The sequence below is a fragment of the Sphaerodactylus townsendi genome, linkage group LG01, assembly GCF_021028975.2.
Source record: "Sphaerodactylus townsendi isolate TG3544 linkage group LG01, MPM_Stown_v2.3, whole genome shotgun sequence".
Lineage (NCBI taxonomy): Eukaryota > Metazoa > Chordata > Lepidosauria > Squamata > Sphaerodactylidae > Sphaerodactylus > Sphaerodactylus townsendi.
Window position 1 is genome coordinate 97985711 of NC_059425.1, and position 24589 is coordinate 98010299.

The 24589-nt window shown below is 42.9% G+C and overlaps 1 protein-coding gene across 1 annotated transcript in view; it reads right to left on the bottom strand.

Moving 5' to 3' along the window:
• The window catches only part of OPRM1 (opioid receptor mu 1), a 44158-nt gene extending 33035 nt beyond the window's left edge, over window positions 1-11123 (bottom strand). Inside the window, exon 1 of the mRNA XM_048488519.1 lies at window positions 10739-11123. Within this exon, the coding sequence (XP_048344476.1) occupies window positions 10739-10953 (215 nt within the window). The 5' untranslated portion in view covers window positions 10954-11123. The remainder of the gene's footprint in view (window positions 1-10738) is intronic.
• Between the last annotated feature and the right edge of the window lie 13466 nt (window positions 11124-24589).

The window sequence follows — 24589 nt, forward strand, 5'->3', positions numbered from 1 at the left end:
CTGTTTGTTAAATAGAAAAAGTGACTTCTCATACCACAATAATGATATAAAAGTAAAAGCATACCCAGCATTGAGACCACACTGATCTGTTAAGGTAAATATAAGGATGCAAAACCATATGTACTTATTGTGGTTCCCTGGAACATTTAGGATAAAGCAATTAGTGATGTGCTCTGCATTGGGCAACAGAATCCATGTATAATCAGTAGTGACTAGTGCAGATATTATGCAAAGAGACCATTCCATTCTATAGAAGTAGAAGTAGAAAACCCCCCATGGCAGTAATCTCTTGAAATCACTGGTAGTTTTGTTATATTATTATTATTATTATTATTATTATTATTATTATTATTATTATTATTATTATTATTATTTATTGTATTTATAAACCGCCCTCCCCCGAAGGGCCTGTGTAGGCCTGTGTAGTGGGGGAAAAGGGAGAATTTCTGTTAGAATTATCTGATACCAAATGCCATTCAATGTTTCTTTGCACACATTCTGCAAGTTTATTATGATATATTAATATCCTGCAAATTGAATCGAAAGAACCCCTAGTCTCATAATACTGGAATATGGGATTACAAATTCAAGTTGATTTGTATTTCTACTGGATAAACAAAAGCAGGTTTAACTTGTGGAAATCACTAAGTCAGATGGCTTTTTCAAAGGATTGCACACATTCACCAAGAGGAGGATAGATGTACCAACTACTGTTTGTCATGTTAATAAAACTGAGCAACCATATGCAAAAGCAGTGTGTCCTGATGGTCAGAAATGGAGAAATGTAACCTATATGCCCTCCTCTGGGTTTGTCAAAAGTATCTGATGGGCCATTGCAAGATACAGTGCTGGATTAGATGAGTCATTGATTTGATCCGCTAAATACATTCTTATGTGGACAAAGATCATAATGTATATGACTAGCAATTTTGAGAATCCCAAGGGATTCCCGTTCTCATTAACCTGCCCAGTGATGAGACTTACAACCCAATCTGTACAGGGTTGGTGGGCTGGAACTGTACCACTCTGGTGCCACCTGTTCCACTCCACAGGGCTTTCTCACTGTGTGGGAAGTCCCCAAAAGTAGAAAACAAAAACTCACCTTAAAATCCCCTATAAGCAAGAATAGAGGTACACCATGAAAAATGTGGCATATCTCTGCTGGTGGGTTCACTGGCACATGGAGGCAGACTGGACACTGGAGGTCAACTAAGTTTGGTCCCACCCCCAGAATGTCCCCAACCATGCCCACACAGCATTTTGTACTGGTAGGCCTCAGTGATACAGGCAACTTTCAGGTTGAGTGTCCCAGAGCTGCACAGTGCCTGGCCACCAGGGTAGGTTGCCCCCCCTCCAGTGCCCCTTGTATCAGTAGAATGGCCCTCATGCTGGTGCAGGGGAAGCTGAGGGAGTGGATTTGTTCCCCTCTCTGGATTGGGCTGTTAAAACCAAGAATATATGAATTATGCATTATGGATCTCCTCTTCCATTATGGACATGCATACAACATGTTTTGTTGACTGCGGACTTCCTGCCTTAGATGCTTCCAGTCATATACTTAGGTAATAGAATCTCAAGTTTATCATTCTATTTTGTTTGTAAATTTTGTTCCAAAGTTCCTTGCTTGACTCACAGGCAAAGATAAGTCAGTTTTAGCAAGTGTACCTTGTTTAACTTGCACAAATACTTTTAACAAATTCTTCTAAACATTCTCTTAGGGTATTTATTGAACTTTTTGGGTTTTCCATCATAATTACTACATCATCAGCAAAAGATCTGAATTTATATTCATACTAATTAATTTAACTTGCACAAATACTATACTTACATTACAAAGGAAGAAAAGTCTTCCCAAGACCCATTCTTGAGATAGTTCAGGTTTTGCAATATTTTTAATTAGTCTGATGGTTGGACAATTGCTTGTTTTTATGAAATCAAATCAGATCTTGGAAAACTTACCTTATCAACCTTATAATTCAGGAATCCTTGCACTAACTTTGGCAGCACATAAACTAAAATGGAGATGTTACAGAGAAGAATAGCATATCATAACACAGTTAAGACAAAATGGCATGTCAACAAATCTCTAGATTGATAGAAATTGTATTTTATTCAAAGTGACAATTCATGAATTACAGGATTATTGCATCAAAGATACTGTCATGTAGGATTTATAGTGCAATTCTAATCAGAATTATACTCTTCTAAATCAATGGATTTAGAAATGTGTAATTTAGAAGTGTGTAATGGATTTAGAAGTGTGTGATGTTTACATGTGAAGTAGGCTGAAATTTGAACAGACTAGAGTGCAGTAGGAAGAAGAAGGCAGGAAGGCAGGAAGGCAAGAAGGAAGGAAGGAAGGAAGGAAGGAAGGAAGGAAGGAAGGAAGGAAGGAAGGAAGGAAGGAAGGAAGGAAGGAAGGGGGAGAGAGGGAGAGCGGGAGAGAGGAAGGAAGAAGAAAGGGAGAGAGAAAGAGAGAGGGGGGTGGGAGGGAAGGAAGGAAGGAAGTAAGTGAATGGGCCCTTTCTTATGCAGTGTTTTTTATCAGTTGTTGGTCATGTTTTACATCTGCCCAACAATACCTCCTGTTTTGGGCTGTCTTCTTTTCTCTTCCATGATGGATATGCATTTTGGATCTCCTTTTTCATTATGGACATGCATACAACATGTTTTGATTACTGAGGATTTCCTGTCTTAGATGGTTAATATGCTTCTTTCAACTAGGTGATGAATTCCTGATTATCTTTCCAGACATCATTAAAGAGTTTCATTGCTTTGGAGTCTCTGCAATATATAGGACCATTCCTGTGCAGATTAAATGGCTGTGATTTCTTGCTGTACTGCAGACTGGCTATCCTATTGCACTGGCTATTACTATCCTTTACAATGGAGTAAGGGGTTAGTACCTTTACAAAGAAGAAAAAGAAATAGTAGTAGTAGTAGTTTGGATTTCCTGTAGGGAGACTCGATACAATTTACAAACTTCTTTCCCTCCCTCTCCCCACAACAGATACCTTGTGAAGAAGTTAGGAGTGAGAGAGTCCTGAATGAACTGTGAATAGTCCAAGGTCACCAGGGCCGGAGTGAGGGGGTACTGCGCCCAGGGCATGCGTGTGCCCTGGAACACCTCTCCACACCCCTGCCATGCCCCTGCACCAATGTGACCCAGTGCATTGCACCACACCGCCCCCTTGGCACTATGCCACTGAAGGTCACCCAACCGACTTCATGTATAGGAGCAGGGAAACAAATCCAGTTCATCAGATAAGAGTCCGCTGCTCATGTGAATGAGTGGGGAATCAAACCTGGTTCTCTAGATTAAAGTCCACCTTTCTTAACCACTACACCATGCTGGATCTCAAAGGGTGTGCTATCCAGTTACATTTGCCTCTTCTCTTCATCCTCTCCCTCTCTGCTTTCCTCAGTTGTCAACTTTCAGCTTGTTGAGAATGTTGCCTTTTAGTATTATTTTGCCTAGTATCCTATGCTTCAATGATGTTTCATAAAATGCTATACAGCCTGTTCCAGAACAATCCACCCTGTCTTTCAAGAAGCTTCATGCAAAGAGCAGCACATTATTGTTGGATCTATCACCAGTAATTTAATGTCCAAAAGGCCATTTATCACATGAAAATCATACAGAGGTAGAGGCCTGCCCAGTAGTAATTCAGAAATAAACATATCCTTTAAATGGATGTGTTAAGAAGCTAAGATATGACTTCTTTACCTATGCAAAGAAAGCATGTACTGCATCACTAAGCTACGGGCCCTTCAGTATGCGTAGAACTGCAGCTCTAGGCAGTGGCATGCTCTGTTGTGATGATATCTTAACCAGGATCTTTGGGTGCACCTTCAGATGTACCTGAACTATATGCAGTTTAAAAAGGAAGGTAAAAGTCAGAATGTTGACCAGCTTACATTCTTCAAAATGACATCTCCAGCTTTTTAATTTATTTCAAAATCAAGTTCCTAAAAACCATGAGACTTGCCTATTGTTAATCACACATTAACGTGATTAAAGTTCATTACAGATCCCGATGTTTAAAAACTAAATTGCAGTCCTTACTTTCTTACAAGTTCCTGAGTCTCTTCAATCTCTACCAATTGCAATGAAAATGTACGGAACTATTGGAATGCAGAAGACAGTTCTGGGCCGTTCTCAGGTAATATTCTGTACCATTCAAAAGATGAATGTAGATGCTGGTGAAGGAGCATCATCTTTACTGAGCCTTCTGAACCAGATTGCTACCCTGAGGAGGTTGTGATTCCTGCCTAACAAGATTAGGTGGGCTGTCTCACATCTGTCTCAGTCCTTTGTCACAAAGGCCCCTTCCACATGGGCCAATAAACTCCGGCTGGGGATGGTAAAAAAAAAACCTGTTTTGGGGTGGGTGGGTGGGTGGGCTTCGCACAGCTCCTGCCCCTAAAGTGAGGCTGTCCCATGTTAGGTCCCCCAAACCATTTTTTTTTAGAATTGTGTTCTCCATGATACTTTTTGTAAAACCCGGGTTGAAGCCGCTTGTGAGTGAATGGCTGGCTGGGAAGCGCTTTGATCGGCCATGCTTCCCTTTGTTTTTAAAGGTCCCATTTCACAGCTGCATAGCCATGCAGGGTCACAGGGATGTCTCGCAGCATCGTGAGATGACTGTGGGGGTCCATGCCTGCCCGCCTGTGCAGCTATGCAGCGGAGGGAGGTAAAGGACAAAAAAAGAGATGCACCTCTGTGCAAAGGAGTGACAGCAACCGTCATTGTTTCCATGGGCTCCAGTCACTGCCTGCATGGAGGCATGCAAGTGCAAAAACAGGAGAGCGGATTATTTTATTCTGACTGCAACCCACTCTGCCTGTGCCGTGTGGAAGGGGCGAGAGTGGCTCCAAACTTAGATCAATTTGCATGGAGGGTAAGGAAGCACCCAGAATCAGGGAGCAGAACTGTGAAGACCAAACAATATCTAGCAGATATGCCAATTTGTGTTCTACCAGACAGAAATGGTAAACATCTCTTATTTGTACCCCATTGTCTGCATTCCAAAAAAAAGCAAAGATTACACCTATGAGAAGCTTCTATGCTTAAACATTTTATTTGTTTATTTATTTCATTTGTGACCCACATTTCTCCCTCTTGGGGATCCAAAGTGGCTTACATTGTTCTCCTCTCCCCCATTTTATCCTCATAGCAACCCTGTGAGGTAGATTAGGCTGAGAGAATGTGACTGGCCCAAGGTTACTCAGCAAGCTTTCATGGCACGAATGGGGATTCAAACCCACGTAAATTAGAACCCAGGTAAATGATGTTTGATTGTGAGCAAAATCCTTTCTAGCAGCCCTCATACTATGTATTTTATAAACGTAGAGAACCTCTGTGGTCTAAAGGCTCTCTTTGCCACTGATGTAGGTAAACCCCTTTCTCACAGCTTCCCTCCCTCTTCTGAAAGAAGTGAATGATACCGACCTATCTTGCTGTGCTGTTGTAAGGCTTATGATGGGATAATGCATGCATGTGAAGTACTTTTAACTTTGAAAACAATACATAAATGCTAAGTTTTATGAATATAAAATCCATTATTGTGAGCACTGACTACATATATGGAAGGAGCTAGAATTTTTAAAAGTCCAAAAATGTTAATTTTTTATCATACATAAAACAAGAAGATACATCATTTCTCAAATACAGAAATGCAAACATTTAACATCTCCAGCAATGTTTAATCAAGGACAATAACCCTATGAGAATATGTCCCATTCAATTCAGTGGCAAGGGCAAGAAGCAAGCAAACCAGTCCACAAGTATTTAATATGAAAGACGATCTTAACCACTAGGGAATTGTAAACTATTTCTACCAAAGTGAACAACTTGGTAGAAATAGTTTACAATTCCCTAGTTGTTATGAAATACTTGTCCTATACTGGAAGAAGAGTAAGATTTGCACATCAGTTAGGTTCAATTTACACATGATAGTTTCACATAGGCTCATTCCGCACACGCAGAATAATGCAATTTCAAGCTGCTTTCAGGGCTCTTTGAAGCTGTGCGGAATGGCAAAAACAGTTGTGAAAGCAGCTTGAAAGTGCATTATTTTGCGTGTGCGGAATGAGCCATAGTCTCTGTTTTTAAATATGACAAGCCACAGCTAGTGGCTACCAAATCGTTTTTCTTTTATTCTGATGGTTGGGAAGCAACCTTGAAAGCACTCTGAGTACATAGATAGAAAAAAAAGAAACAAGTGATTCCTTCACCACACCCAGTGCTCTGTTCAAAAAGATTACAGTTTATGATTTTTTTAAAGGAAAAAAGGGTGAAATGGTCAATTGTCTCAGGTTAAGGATCCAGGAACTTTATAGTCACACCCAGAACTCACATAGGGACTTATACCAAATAAACTATACAAACTATACCAATTTTACCATCCATTGCGCCAATTTGAAGACAGTCTGTAATCACTTCCTCTAGTAACTACCACACAAATTGATATTGCAATTCCTCTACTGGCACTGCACATGTTTCTCATGCTTGAGGTGTCTTTTTATTTTTGTGGATCCAGCAGACAATTTATGACGCTTTAAAAAAAAAATATATATCTTGAAGTACAAATTGCTTATTTAAAGGTGCTTCTTTTCTGTCTCCTCTTTTCCTCAAAATTCATATATAAAAAAGAGTAGTCAAGAGCCAGTAAAATACATGATATTGTTTCCATTGTGAAGAATGACCTACTACCGGTAATCCCAGGGAGGAAAGGAATCAGATCTTATGGGACTTATTAGGCTCAATAAGAAATTAAAGTAATTTTCTTTGTATGATTTGGAAAGCATAAATATTATTAAACGAGTGGTACCCAGCCACACGTTGCTGTGGGTTATTGTGGTGAAATGGGAAAGGAACAGACGCTGACCCTTCCCTCCGCTAGGGTGGGTGAGTCATATCCAGATGCTGGGCCCCCTCCCTCCCCTCCCTTGCATGCCACCCCTCACTCTCTCCCCTCCCTCACTTCTCTTCCCTTGCATGCCACCCCTCCCCCTCCCTCCCTTCCCTCTCCTTCATGTGTATGTATGTGTATGTGTTTCACTTCCACTCGAGCTAATGCCTATGTGCTGTTTTCACTGCTCATATCTGGCCATCTGAGCGAACATTCTAAGCTGCACGAACATTCTAAGGGTGACAGTACACACAGCATGTCCTTCACCATGGAGCGCCAGGAAAAAGGCGTTTTACCTGGGCCAGGTGTGAAATTTCAGGTATGTGAACATCTAAAAACACTCTCGCCTGGCTGACTACAGTGGCTGGGAATTTTCAGAGGAATCGGCCCAGCAGTTACTGAGTTATACCATCACTAACAAATACACGGTTTGCTTTTTATATATATAGATGATATTCATAAATGGATGGAAGTTACCTGATCTTTAATATGCTCCTTTACAGAATTGCAGTTAATGGATTCCAGCAGGACAAAACACCATCTTAACTAGTCATGGATTCAGTGGGGGAGCATTAATTTAAGATCAAAATCAATTTTGTGATTACCTGCTTTAAGTTTGTAAACCTGCTTCATGTTTGTATATCATGTCCTATTGTTCACTAAATCTTGTATTTTAAAACTAATGTAGTATTATTTGATGATGGGGTGAAAGGAACATATGGAATAATTAGTTGCATAGATAAGCAAAAGTGCAAAGATTTGATCATTGCTTGCACAGAAGATCGCTGGAAACCCCACATGAATCATCTTGAGATTTCCGCATAGAGAGGATAGGTGGCAAATAAACATCTCAAAAGCAGTACAAATAATTTATAGTACTACTGATAATAATATATAAAACTATTTAAAGGAGCCTTCATTTGCTTTTCAGTCCCAACATGCACCTCTGCAGAGTCCTTTCCAGACAATACTCTATTCTTTACTATCTTCTTACTGCAATCATGGAAAGAATCATTCCAATCCATACCCATGGGGGACACTATACTAAAGATAGGACTGCATTTCATGTCTTCAGGGGGTTTCTTCCAATGACCTCCTAAGACAAGCAAATGGTCCTTGCCAGCATACTCTTTAGCATTCCCCCCTTCCTGTACAGTTGTTCTTTTTGTTTAACATATTGCCTGAGGGAAAATTTTGCAGAATTCAAACGTTTACACAATGCATTGTAAAATCATGTCTACTTCTACTAAAAGTATTGTTTGTGAATTGTAAACAATTAGTAGGCATAAATAACTCAGATATACAAGGCAATCTGAAAGATATTTATAGCAGTGCAAAAATAACAGTATGAAACGTCAGCAATCTTTTACTTGAAACCAAATATCTATTATTTTATTACTAGAATATACAGACTTTGTTTCCTTAAGCCTCCTATCAGTCTGAAAGGGTGTGGGGGGGGGAGGGGGGGAGGAGGACAATGAAAGAGTCAGAGCTGTTTTGATTGCAGCAGATCCTCCTATCAAACTGTGGCTCCTCAAAGCAATTTCCACCTGTTGTTATCAATCATTTCAATAGATGGTGCTGTGCTCTCATTTAAATTAATTGTAATCTCGTTTTTCCCCTTAAATTTTAGTCCTGTGCCAGGAGAAAATTGGATTACTTTCCTACCTGACATTCATTAAATAAATCTAATTTAACATTTGTAAAAAGAAAACAATGTTACACATGACATAAATTATTGCTTCTTTTAAAGCAACAAATTACCCTTAAATCTAAAACAGATGTTCACACAGTAACTTCTATCCCAGAACTTATTATACTCGCTTGCAAAAAATCTAATTTAACATTTGTAAAATGTTAAAAATCTTGCAAAAAATATTAAAAATCTTGCAAAAAATCTAATTTAACATTTGTAAAAAGGAAACAATGTTACACGTGACATAAATCATTGCTTCTTTTAAAGCAACAACCCTAACCCTTAAATCTAAAACAAATGTTCACACAGTAACTTCTATCCTAGAATTTATTCACTCGCTTGCAAAAAAATTGCATTTTTTATGTTTGAATGAGCTTAAATCTTTCCTCATTAGAAAAAAAAACCCAGAAAACATTTTAGTATGAAATTTGGAGGGGAGAGTGAAAAAAATAATGTGACTTGAGAAATCAACATTTTGAGCTGATTTACTGGAAATATTTGTATATATGCATAGAAAAACTGATCCATGCACTTCTGAGAAAACAATTTTTTTAATGTATTGTCGAAGGCTTTCAGTGTGAAACAGACTTTTCTCTGTGATACACCTCTGAAGATGCCAGCCACAGATGCAGGTGAAATGTTAGGAACAAAATCCACCAGACCACGGCCACACAGCCCGGAAAAACCACCAGAATCATTTTTTTTAACTTTGGAGGAAGTTGTACTGAATACCTTGGGACTTACTTCTGAATTAGCCCTGTTTGTTTTAACCTTAACTCTGTCCTTTTAAAGGGTGGCTCTGAACTTCACTACATCAATATAATCCTGAGAATACCATGACCAATTTTAGACAGTTTGGATCCAGTGTGGTGAAGTGGTTAGAGGGCTATGCATGAATCAGGTAGACCTTGTTTAGAATGCCTCCTCTGTCATGAAGCTTTCTGAGTTGATCCTGACTCAATCACTGTCTTTCACTCTAACCTACCTCACAGAGCTGTTGTGAGGACAAGACTATGTCTGTACATGTTGTTCTGAGCATCTTGGAGGAAAGTTGGCATTAAAATGTAATACATTTGTAAATGTGGTTATTATCTTAAACACTGTTTGATCTCTATGGGGAGATCTCCTATCTGTTTGTGGATATGAGAAATATGCTCCAATGTCATCTTATATTTTTCTCTTAGGCTGATTCCGCATGGGCCAAAAACAGCAGTGTGAAAATGGTGTGAAAATGGTGTAAAAGGGTTTAAAACGGTGTAAAAGGGTTTATACTGTTTTCACACCGTTTTCACACCACTGTTTTTGGCCCATGTGGAATCAGCCTTACTTGTAACTAGAAAATTATTTTGCTGAACAAGAAGAGTATTTTTTTTCATTTAGAAACTGTTCTGCCCCACTGACTCTCCACTGACTCCCTAGTATTCTCAAGATCAGATTTACTTGCTTCCCTCACTTTTCTTTTTGGCTTCAAACTGAAACCAGCACAAAGGCATCAGTGCTCACATCAAACCTCTAGCATCTAAACAAGAGCTGCATGCCTTCTCAATACATTTCTCCCTCCCACCACCATTTTCTCCATCTTTATTCCCTTCAACAGCATGAGCCATATTGGGGAGAAAAAGAAAACCTCTGCAGGGTTTCTCTCTCTCAAGAAGTGGGAGAAGAAGGATTGTGGCATGGTGCAGACTTCAGTGGGTTACTAGTTTGCTGAGATTCAGTCCACAAAAGGCATCCTGACCCCTCCTGTGAGTAAAGCAGCATTTCTGAGGATGATCTTGCATGCCTGGGAAAGGATCACCACATCTGAAAAAAGAAAAGCTACCCTTGGAGAAGAGACCCTCCCAATCAAACTCTTCAACCCAGTCATAAGGGACCAAATTGGGCATGGCATTCAATCCAGTCATAAGGGACCACAGTCATAAGGGACCCCTTCTTCAGAGCAGTGTCTCTTGTATGCCCTCCTAGGAGTGAGGACACTGACAAGGGCCCATCGCCCTCACAACATTGCTGACCTGAGGGGCCCACAACAGACTGCCCTGGATCCATTAGATCTCCACCCGTGTCTCCTTGCATTAACAGCCCCAGCTGGAACCCAAACAGCTGCTCCCCCTCTCTGCATGCCCCTTACCTGATGATGACATACATGACCAAGAAGTTGCCAAAGAGCCCCACCACGCACACGATGGAGTAGAGAGCCATGATGACGATGGCTGTGACCATGGAAGGGTCGACTCCAGCGCTGGGACACGGGCCGCCCCCTCTTGCCCCCTGGGTGCTGTTGGGGCCGCCGCAGGGCAACTGGGTGCTGTTGAGGTCACTCTGGTTCCAGAATTCTCCTTCCATAATCCTGGTTGGTTTCTCCCAAGGGACTGACCGGTCTGAGGAGGCTGGAGCGGCCGCAGCGGAGAAGACGGCAGAGACTGCAGCCGGCGGAGTTTGTGGCGGGTCCGTGGGGCTGGCGAGGCAGGCGCGGGGCACGTTCCTTGCGGCGCCCAAGTCCCGTCCAGGGGACGTTAGAGAAGCGGGGAAGCAGCCCGGCCGCGGGTCAGCAGCTGCAGCATCAGACCCCGGGCAGAGCAGCCAGCGGACCAGTCACGCTCCCAAGCTGAAGCCCGGAGAAAGCAGCCTTCTGCCGCTGGGTCCCACCGCATCCCTTCCCAGGGCAGGAAGGCGGCAGCGAAGGGACAAAGAAAGAAACCGGGGAAGACGGATCTAATCCCCGAAAGCGATCAAAAGCTGCCTGTCCCCCCAGAGGGGCGCGCACACGTGCGTTCACACAGCTGGTTCCACCACAAACAAGTGGGCAAGTTGGCTGGATGAGCACGGGGAGGAGGAGCCTTAGGCTGGTGGAGCGTATGGGGCGGGGTGGGGGTGCGAGGCTCTTTCTAACGCAACCTGCACAAGCGCGCAGCTGGCGGCTGCGTGTGCTCAGGCTGCGGGGTGCCCAGCGTCTGCCCTCTCGCCCCCTTAGCTACCCCAGAGCAAAGGCAGCGCTGGCGGCCGCTGTTTTGTAACAGCTCGCTCGCTTTTCTAAGATCTTCCGTGTCCGCAAAGACCTCCCTCGAAAAACGATGAGGGGACCGGAAGGCTGAGCTTGACGGGGTTCCCAGGCTGAGGCGAAGGACTGGGAGGTTTAGCGACAATTGATTCATACCAACCGTGAGTCACGGGAGTCTGTTACTCTCCCGGATTAGGCAACGCACCGGGAAACTTTTGCTGCTTCTGTGCACGCAGTTCCTCTGCAACACCTATGGAGCACTATGAGGCTGCGGCAGCAGTGCCGGCGAATGGACTCGGGCTTTGTTTACTTCAAAGAAGTGAGTGGGGAGCCTCGTCAAGACGATCTGTGAGAGCCTGCCCCAGCTGTCTTCTTTATTGTAGGTGTTAGTTCAGTCCCCCAAGTCCTGATCCAAAGACAAGCTTGTGGTAATGGGTGGGGGTGTCTTTCTGCTAGGGGATAGGGGGAATAGTGGCGGCGGCCTTCCTGGTGCCGCTGGCTCCCCTGCCGCAGGAGCCGGCAGCACTGAGCAGGGCAAACCCCCTCTGCCCCACCAGAGCAGAGGCATAGCTGGGCAAAGCTGCACACCCCCATAGCCCCCCGCACAGCCCCCCCGCACTGCACCCCGCACCCCCGTGCCACCACTTACCTTATCCTGCAGTATGATGGTGCATGAGGGAGGGGGCCCTGCTGTATAGGGACACATGGAGGGGCAGAAAACGCAGAGGCTGCCATCCCCCCTCTGCCCCACCTGCCGGCTTCCACAGCGCGAGAGCGTGGCACCGGGCAGGCCGCCGCCACCATTCCCCCTCTGCCCGATGTAGTAGGCGGCCACCTGCTCTGTAGGGCATAAAGGTTTTCCCCCGCTCTGCCAGCTTCTGCGGCACGAGAGATGGCAACAGTGGGTATGCCGCCGCCATTCCCCTCTGCCCCACGAACCGCCTGCTCTGGTGGGGCAGAGGGGGGTTCCCTTGCTCAGCACTGCCAGCTCCTGTGGCACAAGAGCTCCTGCGGCCGCCGCTGCCATCCCCCCTCTGCCCCATGTAGCAGGCAGCCACCTGCTCTGTGGGGCAGAGGGATTTTTCCCCAGCTTGGTGCAGCCGGCTCCCATGGTGCGAGAGCTGGCAGAACCAGGCAGGCCGCTGCCATTCCCCCCTCTGCCTGACGGAACAGGCAAAGGGGTTTTTCCTTGCTCGGAGCTGCCAGCTCCCAAGGAGCGAGAGCCAGCAGCACTGAGCAGGCTGCTGTTGCCATTCCCCCTCTGCCCCATGGAGGGGTTTTTCCCTGCTTAGCACAGCCAGCTCCCATGGCGCAAGAGCTGGCCGCGCCAGGCAGGCCGTTGCCCCATTCCCCTTCTGCCCAACATGAACAGACGCTTCATATGATGGAAATGAAGATGCTCTGGTGGATGCTTGGCCCGACTCTTTCCTATTGTGTTAGAAACAAAGTCACAAGGCAAAGATTTGGAATGACCCCAATTACAAAGAAAATGAGGGAAACAGGGCTCCGGCGGCACGGGCACATTATGCTCCTGGAGGAGACTTCTTGCAAAAATGGCCCTAAACTTTGACCCTGGTGGCCACCACCCACGTGGAAGACCAAAGAAACGGTGGATGGACAGCATTGCTGAAGACATGTGTGTGTCAACCTTACCCCTGAAAATGCCCAAAATCAAGCTGCTTGGCCAAGAAAATGTCAGTGCTAACCCCCTCAAGGGGAATACAGCCCAAGACGAAGAAGAAGTCTTATAGTTATTAGTCTTATAATACTTCAACTGGGCAATGTGCAAGCTGAACCACAAGCTTCTTTTTAAGTTTCTTACAAGTTTTTGGGTCATGGTTTACTCCTGAGAGACATACACAATGTAAGAATGTGTTCTTAGCCGTTGCCATTCATACTCCACACATTTTTCTGTGGAAAGGGGCATAGTTCTGTGGTGTTTGGATCTCCCCTCGTCTGTCCAGTGAGATTTTTTGAATGTTATGTTAAAATGACTTTGGGGTAAGACCAATATAAGTGAGTAGAGAAGAAAACTGAGCTGGTGCAGGGAAGAGACCTAAGGTAATGATGAACATGGACATTACACTTTAATTTAACCATTCACTCACTCTCAGATTTGGATACTGTGGTTGACATGTACTGCTAAATATTGTCTTCTGTTTTTATTCCAAGACTGTATGATTTGAGTTGAAGGATAAAGTGCATGAGTTAATAATCAGGGGTCAGTAGGGCCCAAAAGTGTAAGCAATGGAGATCATTACAAACCCCAGATGCCATACTTGTGTAATTGTACCCCAGCATGCTTTTACATTGTTTCTTGAAATGAATGACAAACTACAGCACTTCTATGTTGATACCAAGGGCTAGGACATCTGTCCTACACATGCTCCATGGGAATGAATGGGAGCTGTGCAACACCATTACCCTGCTCTTGCATTCACACTCCTTTCATTAGTTTTGCAGAAGAGACCATACCAGTGGCTTGTATCAAACAGCAGTGAAACGGAAGTAATGCCCAAGGAGAAGTACTGTGGGCTCAAATATTTCTTGTAAATGACTGCTTTTCTTTTGCAGATGTAATTGCCAGGATTGTCAATTAGAAAAATAGCCTGTGAGGGGGCAGAAGTAGGGTGGTTGTGTGTGTACGTGTGTGTGTGTGTGTGTATGTAGATACAACCTTTCAATCCACTACCATTTTTGTACTGGAACAAGACCTACACCTGAGCTATATGCATCCCTCAAGCTGTGTTTATATTTGTATTTCCCTGCTGGGGCAAAAGTATCTCAGGGATTATGTTTTTTTTCCAAGTAAGGAAACAGCAGAGGAGGAAAGGTTGAAAGTTTGCTTCCTTGGTAAAGCAGCCATGGCAGCTAAATTTGCAGACATATTCAGAAGAAACAATATAATGTAATTGGACCTTCATACAGTCAATGCAGGATAAAGCCAATGGTAAGCTTCACATTCTTCTTGCATAATATTCTTTAGTCATTAACCATGTTTAAAATTGTTGATAACAAGGAGTCAAGTATTACCTGCAGCACAGTGTGGTAGACTGCAGTACTGCAGTCAAAGCTCTGCTCACAACCGGAGTTTAATCCTGACAAAAATCTGTTTCAGGTAGCTGGCTCAAGGTTGACATAAAATGATTACCCAGCTTGCTGGGGGTAAAATGTAGACGACTGTGGAAGGCAATGGACACCTCTCCATTAACTGTCTGCCTAGTAAACTGTGATGTGAAGTCACCCCCTGGGTCAGTAGTGACCTGGTATTTGCATAGAGGACTACCTTTATCTTTTAGTCAAGTGTGACTTCGAAATGGTGTTTGGAATCAAAATTACTTTCACCTTGTGTTTACATTATGTGTCTTTGGTATATGTTTTGTGGCCAAGAAGTAATCAGCAGTGTGCTTTGGCCTATATATTGCCTTGTTAGAAAGCTACTAATTTCCTTTCAAACATGAAATTACAGGCATACATCCAAGCAATGACTTCAAAAGGCCAAGGGCTACTGTTTGATTGTGCCTTGCAGCTAGCCATCTGCTGGAGGGTGATCCTGTGTTCTATGGAAAAAACGCACAAAGAACAAATCAATATCACAATGGGGCAAAAGAATAAATAGAGCCTGCCTGCATGGTGGAATGTTTGTGTTTCTAGCCTGGACTGTAATTTACTTTAGATTTTGTTAGACACTAGATTTTGTCCTTTGATTTTCCTCCAGAAGTTGTTAAGAGTTCTGCAGCCAGTTCCAAGGTGTAAATCCCATTGCCATTGGACTGATCATTTGAAGCAAAAATTTAAAGTTTTTTCCTTTTCAAGTTGTTATAGTTTCTCATTTGGTCAAGGATTGTACCCCTAACAGCAGGCACCCCCCAAATTTCCCCAGATTCTTCTTTTAAATTCACCTTAAAGGGAGAATCTGGGGTTCCCAGTTTAAACAACATTGAAAGTGATGCTATTTTGGGGTTGAATCTCCCTCACCCTGAAACAGCATCACTTTCAATGTTTAAACTGGGGACCTCAGATTCTCCCTTTAAATCCATGCCAAAGGGGGGGGGGGTTAAAAGGAAAATCTGGGGAAATTTGGAAGGTGCCTGCTGTTAGGGATACAATTGTTAAGCTAGCAGCACCAAACTTTCAGGGTATCTTTAGGAGACTCTCCTAATGATACCAGCCAGGTTTGGTGAAGTTTGGTTCAGGGGGTCCAAAGTTATGGACCCTCAAAGGTGTAGCCCCCATCTTCTATTAGCTCCCATTGGAAACAATGGGGGATGGGGGCACTCCCTTTGGGAGTCCATAGCTTTGGACCCCTGGACCAAACTTCACAAAACCTGGATGGTATCAGTAAGAGACTCTCCTAATAATACCACTCAGGTTTGGTGAAGTTTGGTTCAGGGGGTCCAATGTTATGGACCCTCAAATGTGTAGCCCCATCTCCTATTAGCTCCCATTGGAAACAATGGGGGATGAGGCAACCCCTTTGGGAGTCCATATTTGGGTGATAGCAACAGGAGAGTCTCCCGAAACATCAGTGAAATTTTGGTGCTGCTAGCCCAGGGGTAGGGAACCTGCGGCTCTCCAGATGTTCAGGAACTACAATTCCTATCAGCCCCTACCAGCATGGCCAATTGGCCATGCTGACAGAGGCTGATGGGAATTGTAGTTCCTGAACATCTGGAGAGCCGCAGGTTCCCTACCCCTGTGCTAGCCTAAAAACTGCGCCCCCTGCAGGCCAGAAACAGAAAACCCACTAAAATACCAAAAAACCCCCCACAAACAAACCCTGCATTTTTGGCGCCCACCACAAGGGGGTGCCCTGGGCAACTGCCCACTTTGCCCAATGGGCATAACGCCCCTGGTCAAATGCTACACCTACTGTGGACATGAAACTGGCAAAGGGCATCTTTAGATTCTGTCTTGAGAACAGCTTGAACTTCCTCTGAAGCTCGGTTGGCAGAGTGAGAGTTCTCCAGTGCAGGAGTATGAAACATCTATACCTTGAAAGCAGCTGGAGGACTATATCCTTCTTAAAATCAAGGCTGTGTATGGAGAGGGTATCACATTTTCCTCTGAACTGGCACTAAAAATAAAAGCAGTGGAGCATTACTAGGAGCAAATTGTTTGGATAACCCTTTGGTAAAAATTGCAGCCACTAGCATGGCCAGTCTTTACACTGGTTGGTCCAGAACTGTGAGAATGATTGAGGCTTCTAGTTTATATTCTTGTCAGCTGTTTCCAGAATCTGGGCCTGTTATTCTTCCTGCTGCTCTTTTCAGGCAAACCTTAAAGTGGCACGACATAATACACTACTCTGGCTTAGCATCTGTGTACCCTCATAGGTTTTTTAGTTTGCAGCTACATGAAGAACAGGAAGTGATGCTGAATAGTGTAAGGGGCCTGACTTTTATCACATAGACAGACAAGGAATTTGCTGCTTCTGCCTTTTGAAACTGGCAACATTTGAAATGGAATCCTTCAGTAGAACCAATTTGACAGGATTCCTGGGCTTAATTCCATTGCCAGTCTTGTTGCTACTACAATTGATATCCATACATCAACAACTGTGTTGAACAAAACCATTTACTTAGTGAGGTGAAAAAGTAATTAAGGTGCCTTAATAATCTAGAACAGTACTATAACCACAAAACCTTCCGCCTTACACAAGTACACAACACATATAAATTCAGACAATTCCCTTAGTAACAGTCTTGACTGCATTATAGGGAACTAAAGTGATGCTGTACTTCTTTGGAATGCAAAGCGTTCAGCAGAAGGCCATTCTATCTATAATACCGTTTGCGATATCAAAGCGTTTTCATAGGTTACTTCCTCAGTTGATGTAAATAATCCTCTGCGAATGGATAATTCAGCATCTCATTAACGCAGCTTGCTTAACCATTGTTAAGGCATAGGTTTCAGGACATGATCAGGTGCAGCAAGGGGGAGCTGGAATGGTCAGGCCAAATAGAACAAAACTGACTTTTCAGGCACCCTTTGTGTTTCAATGCTTGGGGAAGAATCCATTGGGTGGAAACATTTTGTTGGAATGCAAAACAAATATGGATTGTGTAGGACAGCTGGCAAACAAGAAATCTGATTTCTGCCTGCTTTAATTCCCAGTCCTATTCTTCTCACATGGCTTTCCCCCTAAATATTTCTTAATAGAGGTCCATTGTGAACACTTCAATATAGGAATGTGGTGGGATGACTTCTGTTTAATGTTTTAGTTTGCTGGGGCTGCCTTTAGCCATGAACCAGAATCACCAAAGCTGCAAAACTGTCAACATGCGTGATTATAAGGGGCTTCTTCTTGTTGGTGTTGAAAGGACTCCTGAACATGAAAGTAAAATTAACTGTGGACATAGCCAGTCTATCATTTACTTTGATTTACATAATTCAACTATGCTATAGTGATTTGAGTGGCAGGCTATGATCTGGGAACTCCCAGGTTCAAAACCCCACTCTGTCATGGGAGTTCATTGGGTGGCCTTGGACCAATTACTCCCATCCTAACCTGCCTCTCAGGATTGTTGTGAAGATAAACTGGAGGAGGGATGAATGATGTTGTAGCCACTTTAGATCCTCCATGTTGAAAAAAGCAAGGTATAAATAAAGGTATTTTAATAGAAGCACCTGACTGTGTCCTTGAGCTGAATGTGATTTCTTTCCTGTACTAAACTATACAGTTATGTTGGCCTCCATTGGCCCTGACCACTGCAAGAGCAGCCAAGCATACCTCTCTGGCAGTGCAACATGCAGCACTGGATTGCCACAGTGGCATGAAAAGTGACTGAGCTGCTTCTGAACTTTGCTGCCCTCCTGCCATCATTATCACCTGGGTACAGGCAGCAAGGAGGAGTCCCCTGCCCTTGAAGAGATGGGGCAGAACTGAAGACCTTTGAGAAAAGTGAAAAGGGGAACAAGTCCTGGTATGCTTCTGCATAGCTTTGCATCCCACTCAACAGTGGCAAGCTTAGTCAAGTTGAAGTCATTTTTTTTTCAAACGGGTGGCCAACATGTCCAAGGCAGAAGGTTGCTAAGTGTCAGATCAAAGGCAGCCATGTTATCCTCCGGGCACCCATTACCCAATTTGGCTTTCATTAACTTTGTATTAGTTCTTTGAGCCTGGGATTCTGGATGAGGATGGAGGACACTGATCTAGAGAACCGGATTTGGTTTGCCGCTCTTCCACTTGAGCGGTGGACTCAAATCTAGAGAATCAGATTAGATTCCCGACTCTTCCACATGCAACCTGCTAGGTGACCTTGATCTAGTCATAGTTATCTCAGAAATCTCTCAGCCTTACCTACCTTTTGTATGTATGTGGGGGGGGGGGGCAGGCAGGGGTGGGATTCAAATAATTTAACAACTGGTTGTTTACAAGCACCATTTTAACAACCAGTTCTGCAGAAGTGGTGCGAACCCTCTGGATCCCACCACTGGGGGCAGGTGATTGTAAGCCTGTGTGCAAAGGGCCTTAGAGAATCCTTTTGGTAGAGAAAATGGTGTATAAAAACTAATTCTTTTTCTTCTTCTAAATTAATGTCAAGGGATGTATTTGTTTGTTTATTTATGTAAAATATTTTTATGCTGCCTGTCCACTCAATTAGGGTCCCTAATACAGAAAACATGAAAACTTTTGAATAGTATTTTAAAATTGAAACAACATTTACAATAATGTATAAAATAATTCAGTAAAAAGTGTAAGGATGACCACCATTTCCCTCTGCTCTCACCCTTTTAAGGATGCTGTTCGGTGCTAGAGAGTCATTTAATTAACTGACTGACTTTTCTCATATACTGTCAAACAGTTACTACTATTTCTTCTTCTTTCCAGCATGCTTCAGTGAAACTTTAACCTAGGTTCCCCCAACACTACTTAATTTACTGAATTCGTTAATACTTTATTTATGAATTGCAGATCAGACATTATCTTTTTATTATGGCCTGAACTTCCTCCCTTTGTTTTCTTGGGGAAAAAATCCAGCCTGATTTAGAGTTCTGGAGACCCCAAATGCTTGCACATTGTGAAATGAAAATTTTAGTTGGTTCTAATAAAAGGTGCTGCCTACCGTTTATTGTTGTGAGAGCAAAACGTTAACTAGATATCACTGTTCCTTGACAGAAGTAGTTGCTTTTGGTAGCTTTGCCTGCAACAGCAATGATTACTTCAAAGTTGAACAGTCCTTTGCAGATGAAGATGATGATGATGATGTGTGTGTGTGTGTGTGTGTGTTGTACACAGGTAGAGAGCTTGCTGTGCTTATTCAGGTAACGTACCTTACTTCAAAGTGGTTTTGAATTTCTTCCCAATTCCTGTGTTTTTCTGTGAATTATAGATTAAACTGGCAGCGCCAAGCAAGAATGCTAATATTGCACATGAACACCCCAGTTCTGAACATCACTGTCAAAGTTGTACCACTGTGTGTGGTGATGCTGGCTTCCATGTAACCATGTTTTGGATCATTCCAGATCATTTGATAAAGATGAATGGCTCTATTTGTAATGTGATGACTTTTTAACTTCCTTTTTTATGTATGCCTAAGGATCGAGTGGGGATTCTATGGTACTTTAATGACTGTGAGTGTGGAAGCAATGGCTGGTAGTTGTTAAAAGGAAACTTCTGAGGATAAAAGCACCATCCATAAATATCCAATACTGGGAGGAAACCTTCATGCTCTGCTTATAAATACACAGAGACATCTAACGAGTTAAGATTAAAAACAGAAAGGTAGAATATCTAAACCAGTCCTTTTATTTCTAATTCTGGATTTAAGGACTATAATGAATGGGATTTCAGAAATACAACATAATGTATGAATAAGGGAGACAAAAGGGCTCTTCTGCTAAAATGGCATTGTCTAATTAATCCCCCTTTTAATAGTCTGGCCCTGAATGCATTTATGGTATTGTTAATATACAAACCTTTTCATGAAATTCAGTTATGATAGTTTCATAGGAATCTATCCAATTTTAATTTTTAAAAAGTTTGCATCTCATTTTTTTCTTTTTCATGTGATGATTTAAGTAAATAAACAAATCACCAACAAGTCATTGGCTAGATTTCATTTGTTTACACCAGTATGTTTTACTTTTTCTGCAGCTATTTTTTTCCTTACTCAGACACACAGCTCTGGTATTTGCTGGAAACCATTATGTTAAAACGAAACTCTGAGGCATTGATCTACCAGGATGTTGTATGAAGCCCCAGTGAAATAACCGCTAGCTCTGTGAAATTAAAGGTCGAAGGTTATCTAAAGTATTTGCTGACAAGCGCATGGAAGCCGACAGTCCTAATAAATATTGCACATAAACTCAATAATGGTTGATCATATATTTGTGCAAAACAAATCAAGTTAACCTTCACATGACAGAGACATTCATTTATACAGAGATCAGTCTCATTCATGTTTATTGTATCAAGTTGACAGACACATGGTTTACAAGTCAGGTCTACCCATCATCTCACTGTCAAATTCTTGCATGGTTGCTGAAGGTCTGTAGCTTAAATGGTTAAATGGTCCCTTGTGAGTATCGGGAATAATTTTAGTCAGTGACAGAATCCTGGCAGTTCAGTAGTTGTCAAATTATCTATCTTCATGTAACCCTTTCAACGCTGGCGGTACTGCTGAGCAGTATCATGGATTTTTAAAAAATTATTATGTTTTCACAAAACGTTATAAACAACAAAAAAAGAAAAAGATTCGGTGGAAGAAATAATTATAAAGAAATAAGAAGTATAAAGAAGAAGTATAAAGAAAGGGGAAAATACCTGGAAAATAAGAAAAGTGGAATTGGAAAGGGGTAGGGAAAAATGGACAGGCAGATTCTGAAACTGAAAGCAGCTCACACTTACTGATCCTAGGTGTTTTCAGTATTTGAGGGTCTGGGAAAAAACTCTTATCTAGTTCTCCTGTTGAATTAAAGGTCTGCAGAACCTCTGGAGAGGTGAGCGTCAAACACAGTCTGCTCTGATGCCAATGAGCCCCCCCCCCTTTGAGTAAAGTGCAGCAGGGAGCTTCTGTGAGTTCAGACCAGTTGAACTGCCATGTACTCCGAAGTCTTCTATTATGGAATTTTTACATGCTGCAGAGTATTCTGGGGCACAGTGTAAGATGAACTCTTTAGGACATACAAACACCAAATATAAGAAGAGCCCTGCTGGATCAGACCACTGGTCCATCTAGTCCAGAATTCTGTTTCACACAGTGGTTGACTTGTTCCTCTGGAGGGTCAACAACAAGGAATAGGGGCTGAAATCTTCCCCTGATATTGCTTCCTGGCACTGGAATTTCGAGGTTGACTGCCTCAGAATGTAGAGGTTTTCTTTAGTCTCCATGGCCAGTAAGCCCTGATAGATCTATTTTCCATGAAACTGTCTAATCCCCTTCCAATTAATGCAAGCACTGCCCAGACCGGTTGGTTCTCAAATCATGCCACAACCATAGACAATGAATGCCAGAACACTACCAGTACCATTCCACAACATCAGTTTGTAAAGGGTAGTGGTAATGGTGGCAATTTGTTTTTCAGAAAAGCTTTACTGCCTTTGCTGATCTTCTAAGAAAACCCTAAAAAACTTCTAAGAAACTCCAGTGTTCTCCAGCATTTAGTTTGAAACTATTGAAATAATTGTAATACACTTATGATCTATATATACCAGATCAAAATTTTAATTTCTTTGTTTAGACCATGTTTTCTTCCCAATGGGGGCCCAGAAAAAACTTTCAACATTGTCCTTGCCTCCTTTGAGGTATGTTGGTGTCAGGCGGGAACCCGGGATCAGGGAGGCCTCTTTGCAGCTGGGAGGGGGAGCAAGGAGTCTGGATGGAAAATTACTTTCTTTTCTGTGTAACTGAAACAAGTAGGGGTGCCCAGGCCAGATGGCTGCTTATCTCATCCTCTGGCCTTGGAGTTCTGTCTCTCTATTTCCCAGCTTTGCTTTGTAGTTAGGTGGCATGGGAATATGTGGGAGGAGGGATGAGCATTGGGTTGATATACTGGGGTTTGGGAAAAGACAATTCAGAATTGGCTTTTCTTCTGCTGGCTACTGATGCTCTCCAAATAAAGCTTTCTGAACTGTTGGTTTCAAAGTCTCGTTTGGTCTCAGATCCATGGCTTGACAGTTGGATTGAGAGCGAGTGACTACATTAAGGTCAGCAAGTAAGCATCCATGGTAGAGTACAGAGGTGTATCAGGAGGAAATTGCTCCCGTGGAAAACCCCTGCTCTGGGCACCCCCTGCCCCTGCACCCGCTATCCCTGTGCCCCCTGCACTCAAGGGTGAGGCTTGGGGGCAGGACTTGGGGGCAGGGCAGCTCAAATGGCCACCACAGCCACAGGTCAGCTCCTGGGCCAGCCTGCTGCCACGGCGCCCATCCGAGCTGCCCCCACCTCCCTGCAGACTGCCTCCTGCAGAAGGCGGACTGCAGGGAGGTGGGGGGAGTTCACCACCATGGGTGGCCCAGTAGGCAGCCTGCTGCCATGGTGCCCGTCCTAGCACCATGGTTTGATTCTTTTATGGAATTAGGAAGAGGTTTGTGAAGGTGGGGACTAGAAGCAATGTTTTTATGTTCAGATGTTGACTGTTTTTGTGTTCAGGAAAGTAATTATTGGTTGAGTATACACAAGGTGTTTGCTGAGGAATGGAGGTGAATGTCCACTGTGGCAATATTTCTGGTATGGATGTATTTCTTCTAAACCTGCTTTCACTTTCCACAGTCTCTGCAGCAAGCAAATTCACTTATAGAACAATTTTAATTTTGCTTCGCTGCCAGAGTGGGACAGATTTACCATTGGGCATAGCTTTGCCCCAGACCTGTTCCTCTGCTTGCAGCCTACCTGCCTAGTCTTACTCCCCACTCCCTCATGCTGCTTTGCATGCTTCTTCCTCACCCTCCTCCCTGTTGCCGACTCCTTCCTGCTTCTTGTCCTGCTGTATCATTTCTATTGCTCATGGCTTGTCTGCTCTTGCATATCTTTAGATAAAAAAATTAAATAACCTTATTACTAGATTGCTAAATCGACACTAACACACAAAAAAATGTAAAAATACGACTAGTCAATCGGATTTGCCCCTGCATTTGATCAACAAACTGGGATGTCTCCAGCTTCATGGCTTTATACCCAAGCAATCAGTGATTCCAGACAACACCAGGAAAAGCCTGTCTGTCTTGGAACTTGGGTTCACAGGACATTGGGAGATGGCCAATCATGTACCTGGGAAGCTTAGCAAATGGCAGTTCATGTTATTCTTTTGCGACTTTCCAATTTGCACACTTTCATTACTCCCCCTCACTTCCCAACATAAAAGACAATCAATGATCAAAGTGTACCGATGTCATAGTCAAGACTTTTCTTTAATAGTTCACCTTTTTATGTCAATATAGCAATCTATCAGTAGATTGAAAAATTGATATATTAATCTATTAATAAGATTAAAGATAAAAAATATTGTATCAAAAATTAAAGCATACATGTGCAATAGAGAACCCGTGAAATATTGCCCCCCTCCAGACGCAAGCAAAAAACCAGCTGATAAATAATGTCTGCCCCACTTCAAACAGGGCAGTGGGTAATAATGCCAAACATGCCCTGAAACAAAGACTCCCCAGCCAATTCTCTTTGAAATTATGGGAACTTTGCTGTGCACAATCAGCCATAGTTTCTTTTAGCACAGCTGTTATTTTAAAGATACTTTATTTTCATCACAATGGTTGATGATAGCAAATTAAGCAATATATTAATAAAGCCTGTAAACCCCGCCTTGCGCCCCCCGCCCCCAAAATAGACTTTTTTGAAGTCATATTTCTATAGGCAGGTTATGGGCTATCTGTAACTATCCAGTTGACAGCTGAAAGAAACAGTGCAAGTCATTCATCTTCTCATTCATTTACAATAGCACTGATATTCATAGGGACATGTCTACTAGGGCCCATTCAGCCAACAGTATGTGAGTATACTTGATACCATAAAAATAAACAAA